Source organism: Lissotriton vulgaris, chromosome 1_1, assembly GCF_964263255.1.
Source record: "Lissotriton vulgaris chromosome 1_1, aLisVul1.2, whole genome shotgun sequence".
NCBI classification, from domain to species: domain Eukaryota; kingdom Metazoa; phylum Chordata; class Amphibia; order Caudata; family Salamandridae; genus Lissotriton; species Lissotriton vulgaris.
The window spans coordinates 828,916,537-828,938,441 of record NC_141685.1 but is presented as its reverse complement, the minus strand read 5'-3'; the positions used below and the strand labels follow the sequence as shown (position 1 = coordinate 828,938,441).

Sequence of the window (21,905 nt, the reverse complement as noted above, 5' to 3'; positions counted from 1 at the left end):
ATCAGATTTCACAGAATGGTGTTTCTTAAGCACCTTTACAGCCTTAGGGGAGACCAAATCCACCTCAGTTGCCCTCTTCTTAGAAGCAGTAGTTTTGAGGGCGGAATCACTGTCGTTATCATACAGAGGATTGTCTTTGGTCTTCAACTTCTGTAGCGACAGAAGAAGTCCCTCTCTATCTCTCAAAGTTTTTGAGAGGAAGTTCTGCAAATTTTACAGTCTCTCACCTGGTGATCAGGTTGAAGGCAGTAAAGAACAAGTTACTTACCTTCGGTAACGATATATCTGTAAGAAACATTAGTTAGTGTTAGATTCCTTACCTTAGAATATCCCCAGGCGTCAGTCTGGATCCGGAAACTTTTGCGTAGCAGTACCCCTGCGCGTCGGTAGGCGTCGTCTGCAGGCGTCCCCTGCGGCTCCGCGTCCGTCGTCGGCGTCGTGCGCCGTGATGACGTCGCTGGAGTACATAGACGCCGCCTCCGCGCGCTGACGTCAGTTCTTTGCACACAGCTTTTCCGCGCCAGGAGACGCAGAGCCATGAGAGAACCAACACTGGTGCCATGTAAAAACTAGGGCCCTGAAAGGGATGACCTTAACCCTAGGTATCAGTTCGCAGAACGGGGAGGATGGGTGGGTTCGGTAAGGAATCTAACACTAACTAATGTTTCTTACAGATATATCGTTACCGAAGGTAAGTAACTTGTTCATCTGAAAGAAACACGTTAGTGTTAGATTCCTTACCTTAGAATACATACCCCAGCAATACCAACCCCGGTGGTGGGTCTGCGAACCAATACAAAACTACACCAGAAAGTCCTGGAGGACAGAACGGCCAAAGAAGCCATCCCTCCGGACTTGACTGTCCAGGCAGTAGTGCCTCGCAAAGGTGTGCAGCGAGGCCCACGTAGCCGCTTGGCAAATGTCCTGCAAGGGGACTCCCCGGCCCAGGGCAGTAGTAGCCGCCGTGGCCCGAGTGGAATGGGCCCTCAGCCCAACAGGAGGCTCCTTCCGAGCCAAAGAGTAGCACGCTTTGATGCAGAGGACGACCCATCGAGAGATGGTTCGTTTACAAACCGCCCGTCCCTTCTTCGCACCCACGTAGCCAACAAACAGTTGGTCATCCACCCGGAACTGGCGTGTGCGATCCATGTAAAATGAAAGCGCACGTTTTGGGTCCAGACGATGGAGCCGCTCTTCATCCTTTGAAGGATGCGGAGGTGGGAAGAAGGAAGGGAGGGTGATGGACTGCCCGATGTGAAAGGCCGAAACAACCTTGGGCAGGAAAGAAGGTCTAGTCCTCAGAACCACCTTGTCAGGATGAATGGACAGGAAAGGAGGTTGGACAGAAAGAGCCTGGAGCTCACTCACCCTCCTGGCAGAGGTGATGGCAACCAGGAAAGCCGTCTTTAAAGTCAGGAGACGGAGAGGGCAAGAATGAAGGGGCTCAAAGGGAGCACACATCAGGAAAGTTAGAACCAGGTTCAAATCCCACTGAGGCATCACAAACGGAACAGGTGGAAACATGTGAGTGATGCCTTTCAAGAATCGAGTTACAATCGGGGATTTGAACAAAGAAGGCTGATCAGGAAGCCTCAAAAAGGCTGAAAGGGCAGAAAGGTAGCCCTTGATAGTGCCCAGAGCAGAGCCCTGCTGGGCAAGAGAAAGAAGAAACAGAAGAACCTCCGAAAGAGGGGCAGAAAGAGGATCCACAGCCTTTGCTGTGCACCATGCCACAAATCTGTTCCACCGACAGGCGTATACCGACTTAGTGGAGGGACGCCTGGCTGCCAGAATAACATCACAGACTTCAGGAGGCAAGTCAAATGGCCTCAACTGCCGCCGCTCAATCTCCAAGCATGGAGGTGGAGACTGGACAGGTTCGGGTGGAGGACCGTCCCCTGCTGCTGCGACAGAAGGTCCTCCTGAAGGGGCAGGCGGATCGGGGGACCGACTGACATGCTGAGTAGCTCGGGATACCAGTACCTTCGAGCCCAGTCCGGAGCCACAAGGATAACTTGGGCCCGGTCGCGCCTGATCTTCTTCAGCACTCTGGGCAGAAGTGGTATAGGCGGAAAGGCGTATAACAGACCGCAACTCCACTCGCGCCGAAAGGCGTCGCCGTGCGAGTGCCGTCTTGGAAACTCCAACGCGCAGAACTGATGACATTGCGCGTTCTCTTCTGTGGCGAATAGATCTAACCAAGGCTCTCCCCATTGCAGAAAGATGCCTTGCGCCACGGCCGAGTTCAGACGCCATTCGTGATCCATCGAGCACCGACGGCTGAGTTCGTCCGCCCTGGCGTTCAGAGAACCTGCCAGGTGTTGAACCGTCAGAGTCACGCCCTGACGTTCCAGCCATTGCCAGAGGCGCAGAGCCTCCTGGCAAAGGGTCCACGACCCCACTCCGCCCTGTTTGTTGCAGTACCACATGGCGGTGGTGTTGTCGGTGAACACCTGCACTACACTCCCGTTGACAAAGGGGAGGAATGCCTTCAGTGCCAGACGAATCGCCCGCAGCTCCAACAGATTGATATGGAGCCGGGACTCCGCCGGAGACCAGATGCCTCTGATCTCTGCCTCTCCCAAGTGGCCACCCCAGCCCTGGAGGGACGCGTCCGTCACGACAACGTGCTCCGGTTGGGGAAGGGAGAGGGACTTGCCCCTGACCCAATCGCGGTCCGTAAGCCACCACTGCAATTGTCTCGAAGTGCCCTCCGAGATCAAGACGTGGTCGGACAAGTTGCCCTGATGCTGGGCCCACTGAAACTTCAGGTCCCACTGCAGAGCCCGCATCCGCCACCTGGCGTGATGCACCAGAAGGATGCAGGAAGCCATCAGCCCCAGCAGCCGCAGCGTCAACCTGACCGAGACTCGGGATAGCGGCTGAAAGATGGGAATCAAAGCCTGAATATCCCGAACCCGCCGTTCCGGAGGATAAACCCGAAACTGCGCCGAGTCCAGAACCGCTCCGATGAAAAGGAGCTTTTGAGAGGGACACAGGTGTGATTTCGGCACGTTGATGGAGAACCCCAGGTCGTGCAAGAGGTCTGCCGTCATCTGAAGGTGGTGGACGACTGTCTGGGGCGAGCCCGCCTTCAACAACCAGTCGTCTAGGTAGGGGAAGACTGAAACCCCTAACCTGCACAGATGGGCTGCGACCACCGCCATCACCTTTGTGAACACCCGTGGGGCGCTGGTAAGGCCGAAGGGGAGCAAGATAAACTGAAAGTGCTCCTGGCCTACCGTGAACCGCAGGTAACGCCGGTGGGCCGGCAGGACGGGGATGTGAAAATAGGCGTCCTGCAAGTCCAACGCTACCATCCAGTCTTGCGGGTCTAGAGCAGCCAAGACCTGAGCTAACGTCAACATCTTGAACTTCTCCTTCCGGAGGAAGCCGTTGACGTTCCTTAGATCCAAGATAGGACGTAGGCCCCCCTTGTCCTTCTTGGGCACCAGAAAGTAGTGGGAATAACAACCACGCCCTACTTCTGGCCCAGGAACGCGCTCGATGGCCCCCTTGGCCAAGAGGGCCGTAACTTCCTCCTGCAGAAGTGTCAAGTGGTCCCCCGACACACGGTGGTTCTGCGGTGGCATGGCGGGAGGAGAGGTCTCGAAGGGGAGGGAGTAGCCCCTTCGGACAATTTGCAGCACCCACCTGTCCGAAGTGATCGTGCGCCAGTGAGCGTGGTGATGGCGAACCCTGCCACCCACTGGCGTCACATGGGGCCGAAAGCACGGACTAGGAGGATTTTGGGGTAGATGCTGCGGGGGAAGGTGTGGTCTGACCCCGCCGTTGTCCCCGACCGCCACCACGGCGGTTTCCACGGCCGCCACCGCGTTGGAAGGATTGTTGCGGCGCGTGGCTGGCAGCACGTGTGGGGGCGCCCCTTCCTTGGCCACGAAAGGGACGAAACGAACCCGGTTGCTGACGCTGGGTCGAGAGACCCAAGGACTTGGCCGTGACCCTGGAGTCCTTGAAGCGTTCCAGCGCGTGGTCCGCTTTGTCACCGAACAGGTGACAGCCATCAAACGGCATGTCCATCAGGGTATTCTGGACATCAGCCGAAAAATTGGCGGATCTCAGCCAGGCGTGACGACGAATCGCCACCGTCGTAGACATAGCTCTGCCCAGCGAGTCGGTCGTATCAAGACCACACCGAATTGAATATTTCGCTGCATCTCGGCCCTCAGCCACAGCCTGACCGAGCTTTGCCCGCACCTCCATGGGGCATTCTGGCAGCAGCTCCGCGACCGTATCCCACACAGAGTGGGTGTAGCGGCCCAAGAGGCAGGCGGTGTTGCAAGACCGCAGGCCCAAACTAATGGACGAGAAGACCTTTTTGCCAAACTGGTCATACCTCTTGGATTCCCGGTCGGGCGGGGCCGACGGGAATGCGGACTGGGAGGTCGAGGCCTGGATCACCAGACTCTCAGGAGTGGGATGGGTAGACAGGTACTTGGGGTCGTCCGGACAAGGACGGTGGCGCCTGGCCACGTTCCGATCAACAGGCGCACCTGAAGCGGGCCTGGACCACGTGCCCAACAGAACGTCAGACAAGGCTTCATTAAACGGCAGCAGAGGCTCCAGTGGGCATGACTGCGGTTTGAAGACCTCGGTGAGGATGTTAGGCCTCACGGCCGCGACGGGGAGCTCAAGGTTTAAGGCCTTGGCAGCCCTCATCAGCACCACAGAATAGGCAGCTCCCTCCACCGATGCCACGGAAGGAGGAGAGATCAGACCAGGGTTAGGGGAGTCGTCCAAACCACTGGCATCCCCCAAGTCACCTGTCCAGTCCGGGTCATACTGGCACTCGCGAGCCAGAGGGTCCTCGGACCCCTCCCAACCTTCACCGTACTCCTCATCCTCTCCGTATTCGGAGTCAATGATGAAGACCGGCTCCTCGGGGTTCATGGGCCCCATCGGCGCCGGGACCGGCGTCGAGCGACGCCCGTCCGGCGCCGCGTCCGGCGTCGGAGAAGGTAAGGGGACGGCGCCGCCCGGAGCCGGCGTCGGAACCCCACCGCCGGCCGGAACCGGCAGCGGAGAACCGGCGCCGCGCGGGGGCGGCGTCGGGGGTAACCCCGATGGCAACGGCGCCGGGGAGGCCGGAAGACCAGCCGGCGCCGATCCCGAAGGCCCCTGCGGCGCCGGGGTCGGAGCCGTCGGCGGCGCCGGGGCCGGAGCACCCGACGGCGCCGAGGCAGGGACACCCGAACCGCCAGGGCCCCCAGACGGTAGCACTGGGCCCGAAGGCGCCGTAGGCCCCGTCGGAGAAGCGAGCGCCCTCATGGCCATGAGGAACGCCTCGATCTCCTCAGGCGTCGCACCATGCCCAGGGACCGGAGGGTATGGGGCAGGCCGCGCCGGCGACTCACGCGGAGCCGCGGGGTTGGGGTCACCCGAGCCCCCGGCCGCATCGCGCGAGCGTCGGGGGGGGGAGTCGGGGGTACGATGACGACGCCCCGACTTCTTGTGCTTCTTACCTGACGAGGATGACGAGTGGTGTCGACTTCCGGAGCGCCCGGCGCGGCTCCGCGACCGCTCCCTCGAACGCTCTCTCGACCTCCGGCCGGACCGGGACCGCTCCCGGTCCCGACGTGGGGCCGACACCCGGAGCTCCAGTAGCTTGCGGGACCGCTCCCGCCTAGCCTTGTTGGTAAGGGCCCGGCAGTCGACGCAGGAGTCCACGTCGTGGTCGGGGCCCAGACACCGGAGGCAGAGGCGGTGATGGTCTGTGACCGACATCGTGCGCTCACAGCCATCGCAATTCTTAAATCCTGGCATCCTATCAGGCACAACAGAGAAAAAAGATCAAAAAAACTTGGTCAAAGACCGGAGTACTGCTCTTCAGATCTGCGTCCACTGGCGCGGAAAAAAGAAGAACTGACGTCAGCGCGCGGAGGCGGCGTCTATGTACTCCAGCGACGTCATCACGGCGCACGACGCCGACGACGGACGCGGAGCCGCAGGGGACGCCTGCAGACGACGCCTACCGACGCGCAGGGGTACTGCTACGCAAAAGTTTCCGGATCCAGACTGACGCCTGGGGATATTCTAAGGTAAGGAATCTAACACTAACGTGTTTCTTTCAGATTACACACCTTGTGGGGATCCTCAAGTGTAGTCTGAGCTTCCCACAGGAGTCACAATATCTAAGTAGAAACCTTTTTGTAGAAAAATGTTGATCTGAAGAAGAAAATTGTTCAGTAGGCCAAAAGAGTACGGAGCAGAGCTCGAGGAGACTCCCTTCACATGACATGCTGTGGAAAATCTAAGTCTTCGGAGCCTCTGAGGAGAGGTTTCTAGAGACTGCTGTCGCTTGATTCGCTGGAAGTTCTACCATTCCCAATGACTAGGACGAGATGTTAAAGTGAATGTTTTTTCTCCATTAACTTCAATGTTACAGTTATTACTTACTGCTTTTAATGTACGTAGGGACTCCCACTTCGACAACGAGAATGATTCAAGCTTGTGAATCTATAAAAGATACCCCAATACTGGAAAATTATTATCACTATTTTTGAAATGCCACTTTTAGAAGTTGGCATTTCTGTGTGCTAAGTCTTTGGGCCCTGCCTGGATGTGTATTGATTGTCTGGTTTTGACCGACAGGAGAAAGGGGTTGTGCATTGACTCCAACCAGTCACAAGGGGGGTTGAGGTGTGTCCTGCCTTTCCTGGGTGACTCAGCGCTAGGCTGAATAGACCTTGGCTTAATTTAGAGTAGCAGGAGGAGTTTCCCTTGCACCTGAATAGCCCTGGTCTGCATTAGGGGTGGAGGGAGGAGTTGCACTTGCACATGAATAGGGCTGTGCCTGCCTTCTACAATGCTGTCTCCACCCCCTTGTTCTGTGTCTGGGGCCAGGGCTTATAATGTGAATGGGGGTGTTGTGTTTGAAGTGCCCCCAGAACAAAGACTTTTACACCATAAATACAGGGGCTGTGATCCCATGAGGAGGGGAAGACACTGCGTGGGACTTGTAACCAGACACTGCTGGCTCTGCATGCAGCACCAAAGGACTGCTGGGCTGTCAGAAAAGATTACCCCTTGGACTGTCTGAGCTTTGTAGTATTGGCCTGCTTGCCAATGTGGCTGCCAGAGACTCAGCCACTTTGCTAGGAAATCCAGTGTGCTGGTCTGCTGCTTGCCTACACCTTGTCCTCCCCATGGGCTGGTGGCTACCCCACGCCTCCCCCCCTGGCGCTGTGGATGCTGGAAAGGATCTACGGACTGGCCGTGGGACACGGAGTCTGGCCACCTGCAACTGTCCTTTCCCACGTGCTGTTTAAAGGCTTTGCCTACCGCTGACCGGCCTGTGTGATAAGACATGCACTACTTTGTGACCCCGGGCACAAGCAGGCACTCAATATAGTGTGGCTTCATGGTTCAGGGTTCCTGTGTCCTGAGGGGTTTCCTGCGGACCAGCATGGCATGGACGGTGCCCGCTCAGGGTCCCCTCCTTCCCCACCAGCATATGAAACTGCTGGCGCGAACGATACAGAAAGGAAACCTCAGCACAGGGTCTCCACGTTGCAGAGCAACGTGGACCTCACCAAGTGGGCAGTGCCCTGCTCTCAGGGGCGACCTGGCTCAGACGGAGCTAGAATTCAGTAGCGGCACCGCGTGTTCGCCGTCAGCTGCACTTGTGGAAATCCTCCTGTGGGCACTGAGCACGGATGGCCCGGTCGGTTAGAAAAGGAGCTGGGCCTCGCAGGGGTGGCAGCTGCACTGGGTTTTCTGAGCAAGAGCAACCACACTCCATTGAGTCACCTGTGGGGGAACCAGTGAGGTCTCCTTGCAGATGGTAGGCAGTGTATGCCTCCCAACACCTTGGGTGCACATACCTGGGGCACTGTGAATTGCTCGTCGGGACGGGGTGGAACCTTGATGGAGGCCCTTGATTCCCTGGGAGGTTTACCACGGCTCCTGTTATTGTCGCACAGGTGCTGCTGCGTCCAGGATCCCTGTATAGCAGTGCCAGATAAAACCTAATAGGTGTGCAGGTATGCTTAAACCTAGATCCTTCTGGGAATCTGCTTTTGTCCCTGCTGGTATTGTGACATGCTAATACAAGTGCTTTCATCCATGGGATTACTGCTGCATCTTCTGTCCCAATGTTTTGATGCAGGTTGGTCTGACGCTTGTACTGTTATGTTGCACAGTGACTGGTGATTCCTGTCTCTTGGGTGCTTTACCCAGCTGCTACAGCTCGTGCCCTGATGTGAAAATTTATGTAATTTTGCCTTACATTTGAAAGGATAATGAGTATCACTTTGGGACCTGCATAATATGTAGTGTTGTGATGATGTTTTCTTAACGTGTGTACCTTGTGAGTACTTACTTGTGCACCAACTTGTAATGTTATGACCATTGCCTTGTGGCAAAGTGATATATGATCTATGTCATGTGTTTATGACTCATTGTCAGTGAAATTGCTCTCCCTCCCTCACATCTCCACCATTAAGTGAGGCCTTCCCCCGAGCCCCAGCACTCTCGAGTGTTGGTGTTCGAGGCCCTCCTCCACCCACAGGTTTCACCTGCGCCTCATCCCTGGTGGTCTAGTGGACCTCTGTCTCCATTCTCTTGCTCCGCTTTTTCTCTCCTTTTTTCCCCTTCACTCTCCTTCTTGGTCTTAACCTCCATTTCCTGTCGTTTTCCCCTCATGTCAAGCTCCCCCTTCACTCTCCTGGAGTCCTGTGTCTTTCCTCAGTTTTTCACTCGTTTTTTACCCTCATCTCAATCTCCCCCTTTCACTCTCTTGTGTCCTCTGTGTCTTTCCACATCTCTTTCTTGCACTTTCGCTGCCTTAGTTGTACTTTTCTCTCTCTTTTTGCCTTTTTCCCTTTGGCTTTTTTAGCCCGTTTTTCCCAGCCGCTGCTGCCCCCGCAGCCCCTCACCCCCAGCACGACCAGTACGACAGGCCCAATCAGCTCCCCTCCCCGCTCCCGCCTCCCAGCTGTCCCCGACCCCTACTTAATGGCGGCCACTGCAGGACCGCGCAACGGAGCCCGTCTGCGCCAGTCCGCGCCCCGACTGTGACCAGCTCTAGGAACCTTGGATCTCTGCACCGCCAACGCTACAACCCAGCGGCACTTCATGCTCTCAACCCAGGCCGCAACAACAACTGCAAGCTAGCATCACCAGTCGACACCCACGGACCCTTCAGCTGTCACCGCTGCCGGCACACCTGCAGCACCGCCAAGACCACTGACCCAGCTCAATCCGCACGCAAGAACACAACCGAACCGAAGACACTGCAATGCATCCTCCTCTACGTCCGTTTCCTCCACAAACATGCCACCGGAATCTGGGACCTCCTCGACAGCACTACCCCGGACGTAGCATTCTTTACCGAAACCTGGACCAACACCACCTTGGGACTGGACATCGCCATTCCCCAAGGATACAAGATCTCCATGAAGGACTGCCCACCAACCCTTGAGGAGGAATCGCCATCATCTACAAATCCACCCTCCGCCTGCGCACACTCCCCGACGAGCCCACAGACCTGATGGAACACCTTCATTTCAAGATACTGGCCAGCCCTACCTCCACCCTCTGTGGAACCCTCACTTACCGACCCCATGGACCCAGCGGACTTTTCGCCAACTCCATCACAGACATCATCTCAGCGTATGCCATCGCATCCACCAACTAGACCCTACTGGGAGACCTCAACTTCCAACTCGACAACCAACTGGACCCCAGCACCACATCCTTCCTGGACAACCTCCACAACATTGGACTCCGCCAGATCGTGACCAAACCCACGCACTCAGCAGGACACATCCTCGACCCCCTCTTCACAACAGGAAACTCCATCACCTTCAGCCACACCACCGAACTCCCATGGACTGACCATTGATGCGTCCTCTTCACCTTCAGAATACCCACCATCCACAGACAACAGGACCTGCTCCCACGAAGAAACTGGACCAGAATCACCGACGACCAGCTTACCCCATCACTCGGCAACTCCACTCCAACCATCGCGGAAAACGCAAACACCGCAGCCCGAACCCTGCACAGATGGATCTCCGACAGCGCCAACACCATAGCCCCCTCAAGAAAAACAACAACACCCACGCCAAGAAAGCTAGATGGGTCACCACCAAACTTCGAGAGTCCAGACGCACTTGCCGCCGCCTCAAAAAGGCCTGGAGGAACACCAAATCCACAGAAGCCCACAACAACTTCAGAGCCACTTCCAACACCCACCACCAACACATCAGCAAAACGAGGAAAAAAGCGAATGAAGACAGAATCTCCACTCATGCACACAACAGCAAAGAACTCTTCAACATCATCAAGGAGTTCTCCCAACCCACCAGCGAGTCTACCGACATCCCTCCCTCACAAAACCTCTGCGACAAACTCAACACCTTTTTCCACCACAAAATCAAGAGCAATTACGACAACCAACACACTTAACCCTCACTAACCACCCGACACCCTGAAGCCAGAAATCGACAACTGAACAGCCTTTACCACTGAACACACACTGAAGACGAAGTCAATTCACTCTGGGGCCCCCACGGACCCCTGCCCCCACCACATTTTCAACAGAGCCGCCGACACCATTGCACCCATGCTCTGCCACACCATCAACCGCTCCCTGGCAACCGCCTTGTTTCTTGATGACTGGAAACACGCTGAGATCAACCCCCTCCTGAAGAAACGCTTGGCGGACCCCACCGACCTCAAAAACTACAGACCCATCTTCCTGCTCCCGTTCCCAGCGAAAGTCATCGAGAAAGCCATCCCAGCCAACTCGCCACATTCATCGAAGAGCACAACATCCTCGACTCCTCCCAATCCAGTTTTAGAGAAAAATCAAAGCACGGAAACCGCCCTCCTTGCCGCAACAGACGACATCTGTACCTTACTGGACAAAGGAGAAACAGCAGCCCTCATCCTCCTCGACCTCACAGTGGCGTTCAACACAGTCTCTCACCGCACCCTAATACGCAGACTCCACGACGCAGGGATTCAAGACAAGGCCCTCGACTGGATCCGCTCATTCCTTTCCGGCAGAACGCAGAGGGTCAGACTCCACCCTTTCCTCCCAGATCCTATACCTACCACCTGCAAAGTCCCCCAGGGGTCCTCCCTCATCCCTTCGCTCTTCAACGTCTACATGGCTCCGATCTCCCCCATCGTTAGAACCTACGGACTCAACATTGTGTCATACGTAGACGACACCCAACTCATCCTCTCCCTATCCAACGAACCTAACACCGCCAGACACAACTTTCGAGAAGGCATGGAAGCCGTCGCCAAATGGATGAAAAACAGCGGTCTACAATTAAACACAAACAAAACGGAAGTACTCATCATGGGCCCAGATACCTGGAATGACACCTGGTGGCCCCCCACCCTCCGAAGCCCGCACACCCCCAAGGACCACACACGCAACCTGGGAATCATCCTGGACTCAGAGCTCAAAATGGACCGCCAGATCAACTCCGTCTTGTCCTCCTGCTGCCACACCCTCCGCCTCCTACGTATGACCTTTAAATGGATCCCCCTCGAACACAGAAAGACCGTCACTCACGCCCTGGTCACCAGCAGGCTCGACTATGGCAACGCACTCTATGCCGAAATAAACAAAAACCTCACCGCAAGCTACAGAACATCCAAAACGCCGCTGCAAGACTGGTCCTCAACCTGCCAAGCCACTGCCACATCTCCCAGCACCTGCGCACACTCCACTGGCTCCACATCGAAGTTAGAGTCACCTTCAAGATGCTAACCCACTCTCACAAGGCCCTCCACGACCCCGGCCAGCATACCTGAACAGCCAACTCAAATTCCACGCACCCCAAAGGACCCTACGATCAGCCCAGCTCTCCTAAGCCGTGGTCCCTCGCACCAGAAAGACCAGATTGGGAGGCAGCTTCTTCTCCTTCCGCGCGGCCAGTGCCTGTAACAACCTTCCGCTCCACCTCAGACAGATAACATCGCTCCCCATCTTCGCAAGAAATCTCAAAACTTGGCTCTTCGACAGACCCCCTTCTTGATGGACTGGAACCTGCAACCCCCCCCCCACCCTGAGACCCTTAAGGGTGAGTAGTCACGATTAACAAACACCTGATTTGATTTGTGATGTCATGACAAAAGCCTAGTGGCACAGTGATTTATGTGATCATGGTCTAATGTGTTTTATGAACAATACAAAGGATATTTTTATGTATTCCTGGATCTCTTTTTGTGGTGTGCCTAGTGTGTCACTGGTGTGTGAGTGTGTTGCGCAAACACTTTACACATTGCCTCTGGGATAAGCCTGACTGCTCCGCCAAGCAACCATGGGGGTGAGCAGGGGTTATCTTGGGTGTGTAACTCCCTTACCCTGACTAGAGTGGTGGATTCTGCCTGGCTTAGGTGTATACCCTAGCCAAAAAAGGAATGCTATTTCTAACATTAACAATTCCAATAAGCATGAAATATTCTTGCATTTGGTCCACATGGTTTGCTGAAGCTATCCAGTTTCACTCGAAGTCTTCAAGAAGAGTATTAAGCAGGGCACTGGATTCCACAAAGAAAATAATATTGGAAAGATTACAAACTGCACAGTGATTATAGGTTCCTACCCAAACTGAGGCAATGCTTTGGTCTGGGTTACCATAATGTAGACGTGGGCACTAGAATTGTGTTTCACCTAAACGGTGGTAAATGGAGGAAGCATCAGTGTAGAGTCAGTGCACTTTCTCAGTTTCCAAAAGCAGTGAGTCTAGCAAACTGATCATTACGTGCTCTTCGAATGTCAACTAAGGCTGCAGGTATGTTCTTTGTCAATGCCATGCGACCTTGTTTAAAGCACAAAGTAGTTTATGTTTCACTTGGAAAGCTTACTAATATAGACCTGGTAAGCATCCTATGTGCCTGCAGACTGTGGGTAGAGGCTGGTGGGTGAACTTTAGGTGGACTGCTTCTAATCAGATACGATTTGACCTGTTCCAGAGAGGATAAAGGTGGGTCCACCAACATAGATCAGCTGCTATGGATTAATTAGGAAAAATATTTAATGCATACGAAGCCTTACCTTAACGTACTCTGCATACTCAAAGTAAACAACATTGCACAATACAGATAGCACTTATTTTGCTCACCTGAACTTCTGTTTTTTGTTCTTCCGAATGCTCAATAAGTCTTTTCGTCCTCAAGCGAGTCTGTTGAATTTCTTTTTCCTTCTGAAACAAGATTCCGTTGGCAGCTTCTCTCTTCTCCTGAATACGATTGCAGGCCCTGGCGCACAGAAAAGCAGTCAGTGTAATATACTGTAAATGGCTATTAACTGAAAAAAGCAAAAGATTGACACGAAGGACAGGCAGAGGACTATATCGAATTGGGAAATGAGGCCTCGCAAAATGCAAGGCAGTTGGAATTGGGTCTCACTCTTGACCCAACATAGGACAAAGATTCGGTACTAAGCTTTCGTGAGCTCGAATGGGTGATTGAACAGTGACTAGATGTTCGACTTGTAATATACCGTATACATGCAAACACATTCACCAGCGTGTATTGTTGGTTTACACAAAGAGATGCACCATGAAACAAGATAAAGCTAATTATGTATGGGATCTAAAGCCGTACATTGGTCTGCAAAGTGTTTTATTAAGTTAGTGGGTGACTAATACTCCGCTGAGGGCCAATACCAAGTACAATAATTTTACTAAGGATGCTCTTCTGATCAAAAGTTCTGTACGAGGGAGTTGGCTATGCTTAACTATATTACAAGTTAGGTTACTTGTACAGCACACAAAGAGCTTTAAAAACAGATTTATCATAGGGCTAATGTCATACTTATGAAATATGTAAATTAAAAGAAATTTGAAAAATGATTCTCGTGAAAATGTGGGTAGCGTCTACTCAACCAGATTTCCTTCCTGTAGTTTATTAGTCTCTAAGCATGCATTTAGATAAAACGCCCAAATATTCCGCAGAGCTTAAATAATTGCCCATTGTTTCCTGGATGTGCTCTTCATGAAAAGCCAGCAAAACCTGAACACTGTAGCTACAGTCATACAAAATTGCCAACAGAACCCTGCAGACAACAGCTTCAAAAGTCCCAGTACCACATATCAAATGTTGTGTTTTTTTCTAAAATGCTACATTCTTAATTAAATGATTGAATAGTTTTCTCATCTTTCACTATAGACAACCAAAAGGGTTTTCAAAAAGCAGTTTCCGTATTGAAACGAGCAATGACAAAGCCAACAAGTCTTGCCTTTTTAGGTCTCGCTGTGTGCGTCCAGCGAAAGACCTATTGTTGTGGACTTGCCGGGAATGTTGGACAGAGGATGTGCACGTGCTTTTCCTTGGCGATTTCACCTCGTGGGCGCGCACGCCCAGCCGGCGCCGTGCACATCTCCTGTTCAACATTCAGCAGCCTCTCTCATTCGCGCACACACACAGCCACACTCACGCATGCGCACAGAGAAGTGTGGCTCACTGGTTAGAAGCGGCAGACCCTGAAGCAGAGGTCGGCCCGGGACCAGGGTTCAATTCCCGACGCGGCAGGGTCTTGGGTCAATGTCCACGGACTCGATAATTCTCGCCTAGGTGCCTACGCTAACCATGGGTCCCACTCTGCAACTCTGAGCAATAGCTTGCTTAATCTCCACAACGGCCCTAGCAGCGCCGGGGATGCCTGGCTTCACCTTGGGGGTGCCCTCTCACAGGGAAAGCCAGGACGGATTCCCCAACGGTATACAGCGCCAGGACGCCACGTAACGAGGTAACAGTGCGCTTTACAAGTATACATACATTACATTACACACACACTGCATACACACACGCAGGCATACACACACGCAGGCATACACACACACACACACACATACACACACACTGCATACACACACAACCTCACACACACGTATGCACACACGCACACAGCCACCCTCCCTCCCCCCCTGACCCACTCACCTGGCTCTTTTGTCGCGACTCTCCGCCGCATCACCTGGTCTTCAAAATGTAAGTGATACTATTAGTCGCACGCGCCAGTTCGTGCTCTCAGTTTAATGTCCCGTAGCCATCCTTTCGTAGAACAAATCGACGCTCTTGTTTTAACAACACATGCGCACTGAGCGTGAAAGAACTTTGCCGCACATGCTCAGTGTGTTTGGCAGCGCACGCAGTTTACCTGTATTCTCTGGTTCCGAGTTGGTGGTAAGTGTCTGACGTTTCCATTTCCAACAGCCCTTTCCCAAGTAGCATCTAGCATCATCCGAGCTCTCTCGCTCCTTTTGTGCTCGGGTCTTTCTCTTTCTCTGGACCCCTCGTTCGCACCACAAGCACCTCGGGGAAACGCCAGGCATCTGTCAGTGGCCCCCAAAGTGACTGCCCTCTCTGCGCCAGGAACTATCTGTGATTTCCTTTTCTGCGTAAGCTACATGCTGCCTTCTCCCACAGTCACACCCTGCAACAAATGCTTGCTTCCTCGTTAGCCCCTCTTCTTTTCATTTTGAAGAAGAGACTTGTACCTCGGGAGCCCATCTGACCGCGACCTAGTTTCTCATTTGACTTCCAGGTTTGCGTTCACTAGACATAAACTAAGCATACTTTATAAACTACAGTATTAATTGTGTTATATATTGTACCTATGTGGTTCCTGAACGCGAACGTGTTAGAGCTTCAAGAATGAGAATACCTGTAGCGGGTAAGCTAGCAAAATCTTAATACCTAATTGCGCGCTCATGATTTTATTTTGCAATGCCTTTAACTTATATACTTTTTGTGTAGCTTCTGATTTTGTTTCGAGACTGTGCATGGTAAGACACAAACGAGTCCTAGAACCACCTTAAATTCTATTTGAAGGCTTAAAGTTAGTACGGAATATAGAACGGTATTTACCAGACGTGGAAAATACCATTATCACATAACTCTTAAATCCAATCCTCTGGAAAAACTTTTATTTGACCATAGATCGGAATTTAATTTGGCACTATTAAGAATAGCAACAGTGTAAGAATTGATAGCAATCAACTTGTATTGGGCGTCTGGAAATGTATCTCTGTTCAGCTTGGCACGGGTACTTATATCACATAGTTACTTTAACAGCCATACTTTGTCTCCCATCAATATGAGTATTTTTCACTCTGGACTATAAATAACGCCCTTGCAGCAAACTTGTTTGCTCAGAAAAAAATAGTAAACATGCTCTCCATTCTGCCCCTAATATTGTTCTACATCTTGAGTAAGACTATTTATTTTTGTTGTGTATTGTACACGAAAAATAACGATTGAGTTGGCTTGGAATCCAGTATAGGTCAATGTCTATTTGTCTGGTTTACCGACCACATCCGAGTTTCTGTGTTTACACTCCTGTTGCTTTGTCACAGCTTGGCTGGTATCAGAAGGCAGAGAACTCCTTTGTTTCCAATTGGTTTGTTTTAGGTCTCGCTCAACCACAATGTTAGCGTCGTGCAAGCCTCATGTAATATATATAAAAAACACATAATATATGTTAAGCCCTTGTGCCTGCTCTAATAATCCCAGCTTTTCAACTGACATTCAGTTTTTGCTTCCGCCAATCAAAGCATATAGCATGGGGTAGTGTAAATCCGTTTTGCCTGGCCATGTACACATCAGCCTAAAAAGAAGTGCACTTAAATGCAAAAGCATATAAGCCAACATTTGCTTGTTTCCATTATTTCTTTGTTTTCTTTTGCCACCCATTTGTGTTTAAACTGTGTCTTCAGTTTGCAGTAAAGTTTGTATTAACTTTTTTTACATTTAAGCATTGAGTCACATATTTAATATGTGGATATTGTCTACCCAGACCTAACGTTTGGAACTGTTGCGATTATGTTGTACACCTTATTAGACCAGAGAAACATTATAGCCCAACTACAACAATGAAATAAACAGATAATCGTTATAAAAAACATTGCTGGTGTGGTGTGGTCTAGTGTAGTGTAGTGTAGTCCAGTCCATGGAGAACCGTATAATCGTATTGGCAACATCATTGTCATAGCATGGGTGTGGTGGTATAGCTTGGAAGGCCTCACTGCAGTGAGCGTTCCTTTTTTTTGTGGGCCTGTACGAGAAATTATGTATGATTTTTCTGGTGCCCGTTTTCCTTTGAGCCAGCATAATAACCCCTTCATTTCAGACTATACATTGTCTGTTCTTACACTGAAATGCGCATTCATGGGTTATTGATGCTGTTGTTCCTAGAGAGAACTATTATCAATACTTTTCATTGTTTAGCTATTGGACACCTTAATTCTCCGAAATCGAAAGGCACAGTAAAGACCAGTACACAGTTACATGATAACGGGTGGTTATCCTTATTGTGTTTTGTTGCGTCAACTATCATTTGAGTGCAATTTTGAACTCCTGTAACAACCCAGTCTCATGAATGACAGACAGTGGGGAGTTCCAGTGAAGTGAGCCTAGCAGGTAAGAGGCTTCGAAATTGGTATTGTGATTGGTGATCTAAGATTGCGGGTTTTGATGTAGCTAGAGGCAAAGTTTATTGATTTAGAGTACTGATATTAGTAATTAGGTTTGTGGTTAATCAATGTGCCTGGTGTTCCTAATCGGAGGTGGGGGAGTGCATGTGATTGCAAAGGAACAAAGTTTATAACCATTTCTGATTGAAATAGTCTTAGAGGCCTACCAAATTAATATTGCAGTACTAAAGTCTATCTATCTATCGCATCACCACAGCAATCCTCAGTACCACCACAGCATCACTCAGGGGAACCACAACATCACTATGCGCTACCACAGTATCACTGAACGCCACAGCATCACTCGTCGCCACCACAACATCACTCAGTGCCAGCCACCACAACATCAATCTGTGCAACCATTTAACAACTGGTTTAAATATGTTCTCTCAATGTTTCAAGCTTTATTACAAATGTCACAAAAAAGATGTTAATATTTCACTTCTGTTCTTGGATTTTCGTCACAATAAAATACACTAACCATAATATTCACAAAAGTTATTTACAAATGTTTAAACTATTGCCATTATAAATTACAATAACTTATTTAAGTATTAATTATTAAAAATTAAAAGCTATTGTTATTTGTAATATCAATACATCTAAGTCACGTAAATACAACACTTATTGCATTACAAATGCTATAGGTGTCACATTTGAGAAAGTTATAACTATTGGCATTGTAAATGACAAAGCTATTAATTTAGCTATTTTCAAAAACAACACATAAATAAAAAAATTGTCATTTACAATACCAATAGTTCAAACTTTCCTAATGCGAGACCTATTGCATTGCAAATGCTTGTTACATTTAGGCGCAGAAGTATTAGCTTTGCCAATGCTGGTTTGTTTTGCCATAGATTGGAGCCAATAACATTTTATGAGGGTCACTCATTCGTATGCATGGCTGGATAGCTAAAAATTCATTTTTGTAACTATAAAAATAAAAGGATTTGAAGATGGTCGAGTACCCATGCGCACGCAATGGTTGCTACAATCGTACAATTTTTGTTTTGTTAATAATGAATCAGTGATGTAATCCCAAGGAGTGCTGACAGATAAAAAAAATACATAGTTTCCTCACGTCAGCAGTGGAAGAATCCAAGTCATCCAATCTGAAACATGATGCAGACACAAAACCAGAATGGAATGCTATATATAATAAAGAGCAGGGAACAATAAACAGCCAACCAATCATGAGAAAGGAGCTGGCCTAAATTAGACTTCATTTATATTTTATTGTAGACAATAGATACATAGGCAAGGAATAGCTAAAGCTGTCGTTAGGTGAGATCTACAAATCATACATGTTCAGCACTCACTTGCCTCCCTTGAACATTTTTATCAAAGTACTTCATGCAAGAATGACTTTCTCCGTGAGAAGCTTTTGGTGTGCAAAAACCACAGGGGGCACCAAGTTCCAATGTTCGAGATAGCATAAATAGGGAACCCCCGATTACGTTTTTTTTTTAAATTAGTGGCATGAGTATCTATATTTATTTTTCTCTTCCCTTAGTACTTTAACATATTTATGTACTGTGAAAACTAAATTGTGACTAGTATATATACATATATATATATATATATATATAGACAGTTAACAGAAAAATGTGCCTTCAAACTTGTATGCTCAAGTTTTAGTGCAACAACCTGCCATATAAAATATAAAACGCTCACTTGAAATCATCAGCACTGCAGTACAAACAGCATGCAAATTTACAATTAATTAAGCTTCATTTGGACTTGCACGTGTCACCAATTGTGCCAAAAGTGGCTACAGACGACATGCATTAAAAAATACGAACTAGCAGCAGGTAGGAGAATGAACAATCCATTCTAGAATGCACTTGTTCCCTGCACTGCAACCATGTAGACATACTCATGGCCCACTTAAGTACATTGATAGCTTTCCGAAACACCTTCTATGACCTTAGACCAACCTTTCAGGAATGAAACTACCAGGTTGAGCAGTTTAACATGGGCCCCAATGCGGCCCCCATTGGAAGTGAAGGTCGCAGACCAGTCTTCCCCTGGGGAATTCGCGCAAAGACCGGAAGGGCAAGGTGGGGGATTAGAGGGGCATGGGGAAGGGGCGTGATCTGGGAGAACTTATAAGGTGTTGGGATAGGAGTAACAGCCTCTTCTTAACACCTGAGCATCACTGGGGGGACATAGGAAAACTTTGTGGTGGTAGGTGGGTGGTTGGGGCAGGGGCCGATATGTTGATCGACGGGGGGGGTTTTGTTCTGTAGCTGCGGTTTTTAGAGTGGTGTGGGTGAAGGTTTTCTGGGGGCTATGGGGTCTGGTGACCTGCTAGGGTCAGCTGTCTGTGGTGCGGGGCCGAGCGGGCCGGTGGGAGGGGCCGCAGGCGGCGTACTCATCGGGCGGGTGACGGGCCGGCCTGCGGGCATGTGTGGGGGTCAGCGGAGGTGCCGATGAGGTGTTGGGCCGTGTGATCAGGCGCATTCTTGAAATATGGCAGCGACAAGTATCGTGGGGGCACCCAGTTTTTGGCGCCCGGCAGGAGCTTGGGCAAGCGGCAGTTCCTGTTGTGTGTTTTGCCGCCTACGCGATGCACGCGGCCTTTGCCTTGTCGTGGGGAGGTGGGGCGACCATGTGGCGCTCGAAGCCGGTGCTGGGCTCGCAGTGTGACACATTTGGTCAGGGCTGGCTGCGTCTGGGAGTGGGGGGGTGGGGAGGGAGAGGGGCAGCGTGGCTAACAGCGGGCTCAGGTGCAACTTAGCCTGGTACTGGTAGCGAGCAAGCTGCCTTGGAGGGGTTGGGGGGACGCGGAGCAGGGTTCAGCTGCAGCATACGTGGGCCCAGTCTCGGCAGCGGGGCTACTGCACAGGTTTGACCCCCCACCGCGGACCCGCACCCCGAGGGGGGGAGGTGCGGGGGGGGGGGGTGCACGTGACTAGTGGCGGCGCGGGGGAGGGCCCGGGGGCCTGGAATGCAGAATCTACTTATGCATGCAGTGAATCCATTGGATATAATTAGAAGTAGTGGATGATTTCTTCCAGTTATGGTGAATGTGACCACTGGAGAGCGTCTATGCTAGTTATTGCAGGGGCCTTGCTTTGGGGGGTTGCTGTGTGGGAGGGCCATGGGATGAGGTCGAGGCACAGAGGTGGCGTTTTTTGGGGCACTGTGAGTAGGGGCGAGGGACCTCCAGCACGGCGCGAGGCCCGATGGTGCTCCGGGCCTCACCTGGTTGGAGTGACTTGGTGTGGGGGGAACCAGGACCTGTATTGGGCCGGCAGTAAAGGGGATGCCAGCGGGGCGCATGACGGCCTCAGGACGCTGGCCGGAAGCAGTAGGGGGGTCCACGGCAGCCTGCCACTCCATCGTCGGACTGCGCAGCACAAACATTTCAACGTTATGGAATTTTTCCGAAAGTTACGACCACAGTGTGTGACAGCTGGCATGCGGCATGGAGGTCTGCCGATGAGTAGGGGGTTTGTGGACATGGATGTGGTGGGATGCCGTAGGAGTAGGGAGTGAGTTTGTGGGATGAAAGATGCAGTGCGAATGGGATGGCGGTTGAGTGGGGTTTCCAGGTAACTGGACTGTTTTGTTGTTGCGCCAGGAGACAAGTACGGCTGCAGAAGAGTGCGAGTGCGGGGGGATGACGACGACGACTGGGAACACCAGGGCCTGAGCAGGAGAAGGAGGTCCTGGACAGACTCTCAGGTACAGGTCTAGGATTTGGCCTAGGGCGGAGCTGCACGGACGGAGGGGTACGGCTGGTTGGCCGGGGTGCATTGGGCTTTGATGGATGAGGGGGGATGCTGGTGCTGCTACAGCAGGATGCTGGGGAACGGTTCAGGGTCATGTGACGGGTAGGAATGGGACTGGACAGGGGACTGAAGGGAGCACACCGGTTGCTGGATTAGAATATTAGGTAATGGTGTTTATCAGTTAAGCATTGGTTGGAATTCTTTGCTAGGGGTCAGGGGCATTCTCAGAGCGAGTGATGCGCTTGGGAGTCTGAGGTGCCAGCTGCCACTCAAGCGGTATGGCTAGAATAAGCGACAGGGGGGGGCGTACATGCACTGTACGGGCCTTGCCTGTTATGTTATGTCTTCTTTTATAGCGCTCGAATCACCGCGAGGCATCTCGGCGCTTGCTTTGGGAACCCGTCCTGGCTTTTTTCTCTGTGAGATAACCTGTACTGGGCATTCCCAAGGTGAAAGCCAGGCATCCCGCCGCGGGGGGCTGTAGTGGAGATTAAGCAAGCTAATGCCCAGAGTTGCAGAGTGTGAACCCGTGATTTGAGTAGGCACCGAAGCGAGAATTATTGAGTCTGTGGACATTTGGGCTCAAGACCCTGCCGAGTCGGGTATTGAACCCTGGTCCCGGGTCTGACCTATGTTTCAGGGTCTGCCTCCTTTAACCAGTGAGCCATACTTCTCCAGCTGAGGCAGGCTCACAAATTGGGTGCCA

General features: G+C 51.4%; 1 protein-coding gene across 2 annotated transcripts in view; it reads right to left on the bottom strand.

Moving 5' to 3' along the window:
* NUF2 (NUF2 component of NDC80 kinetochore complex) overlaps positions 1–21,905 on the bottom strand; it is a 450,677-nt gene that overhangs the window by 16,660 nt on the left and 412,112 nt on the right. For both annotated transcript variants that reach the window (XM_086957278.1, XM_086957269.1), the window contains exon 13: positions 13,110–13,245. In XM_086957278.1, coding sequence (XP_086813404.1) covers positions 13,110–13,245 — 136 coding nt within the window. The remainder of the gene's footprint in view (positions 1–13,109; positions 13,246–21,905) is intronic.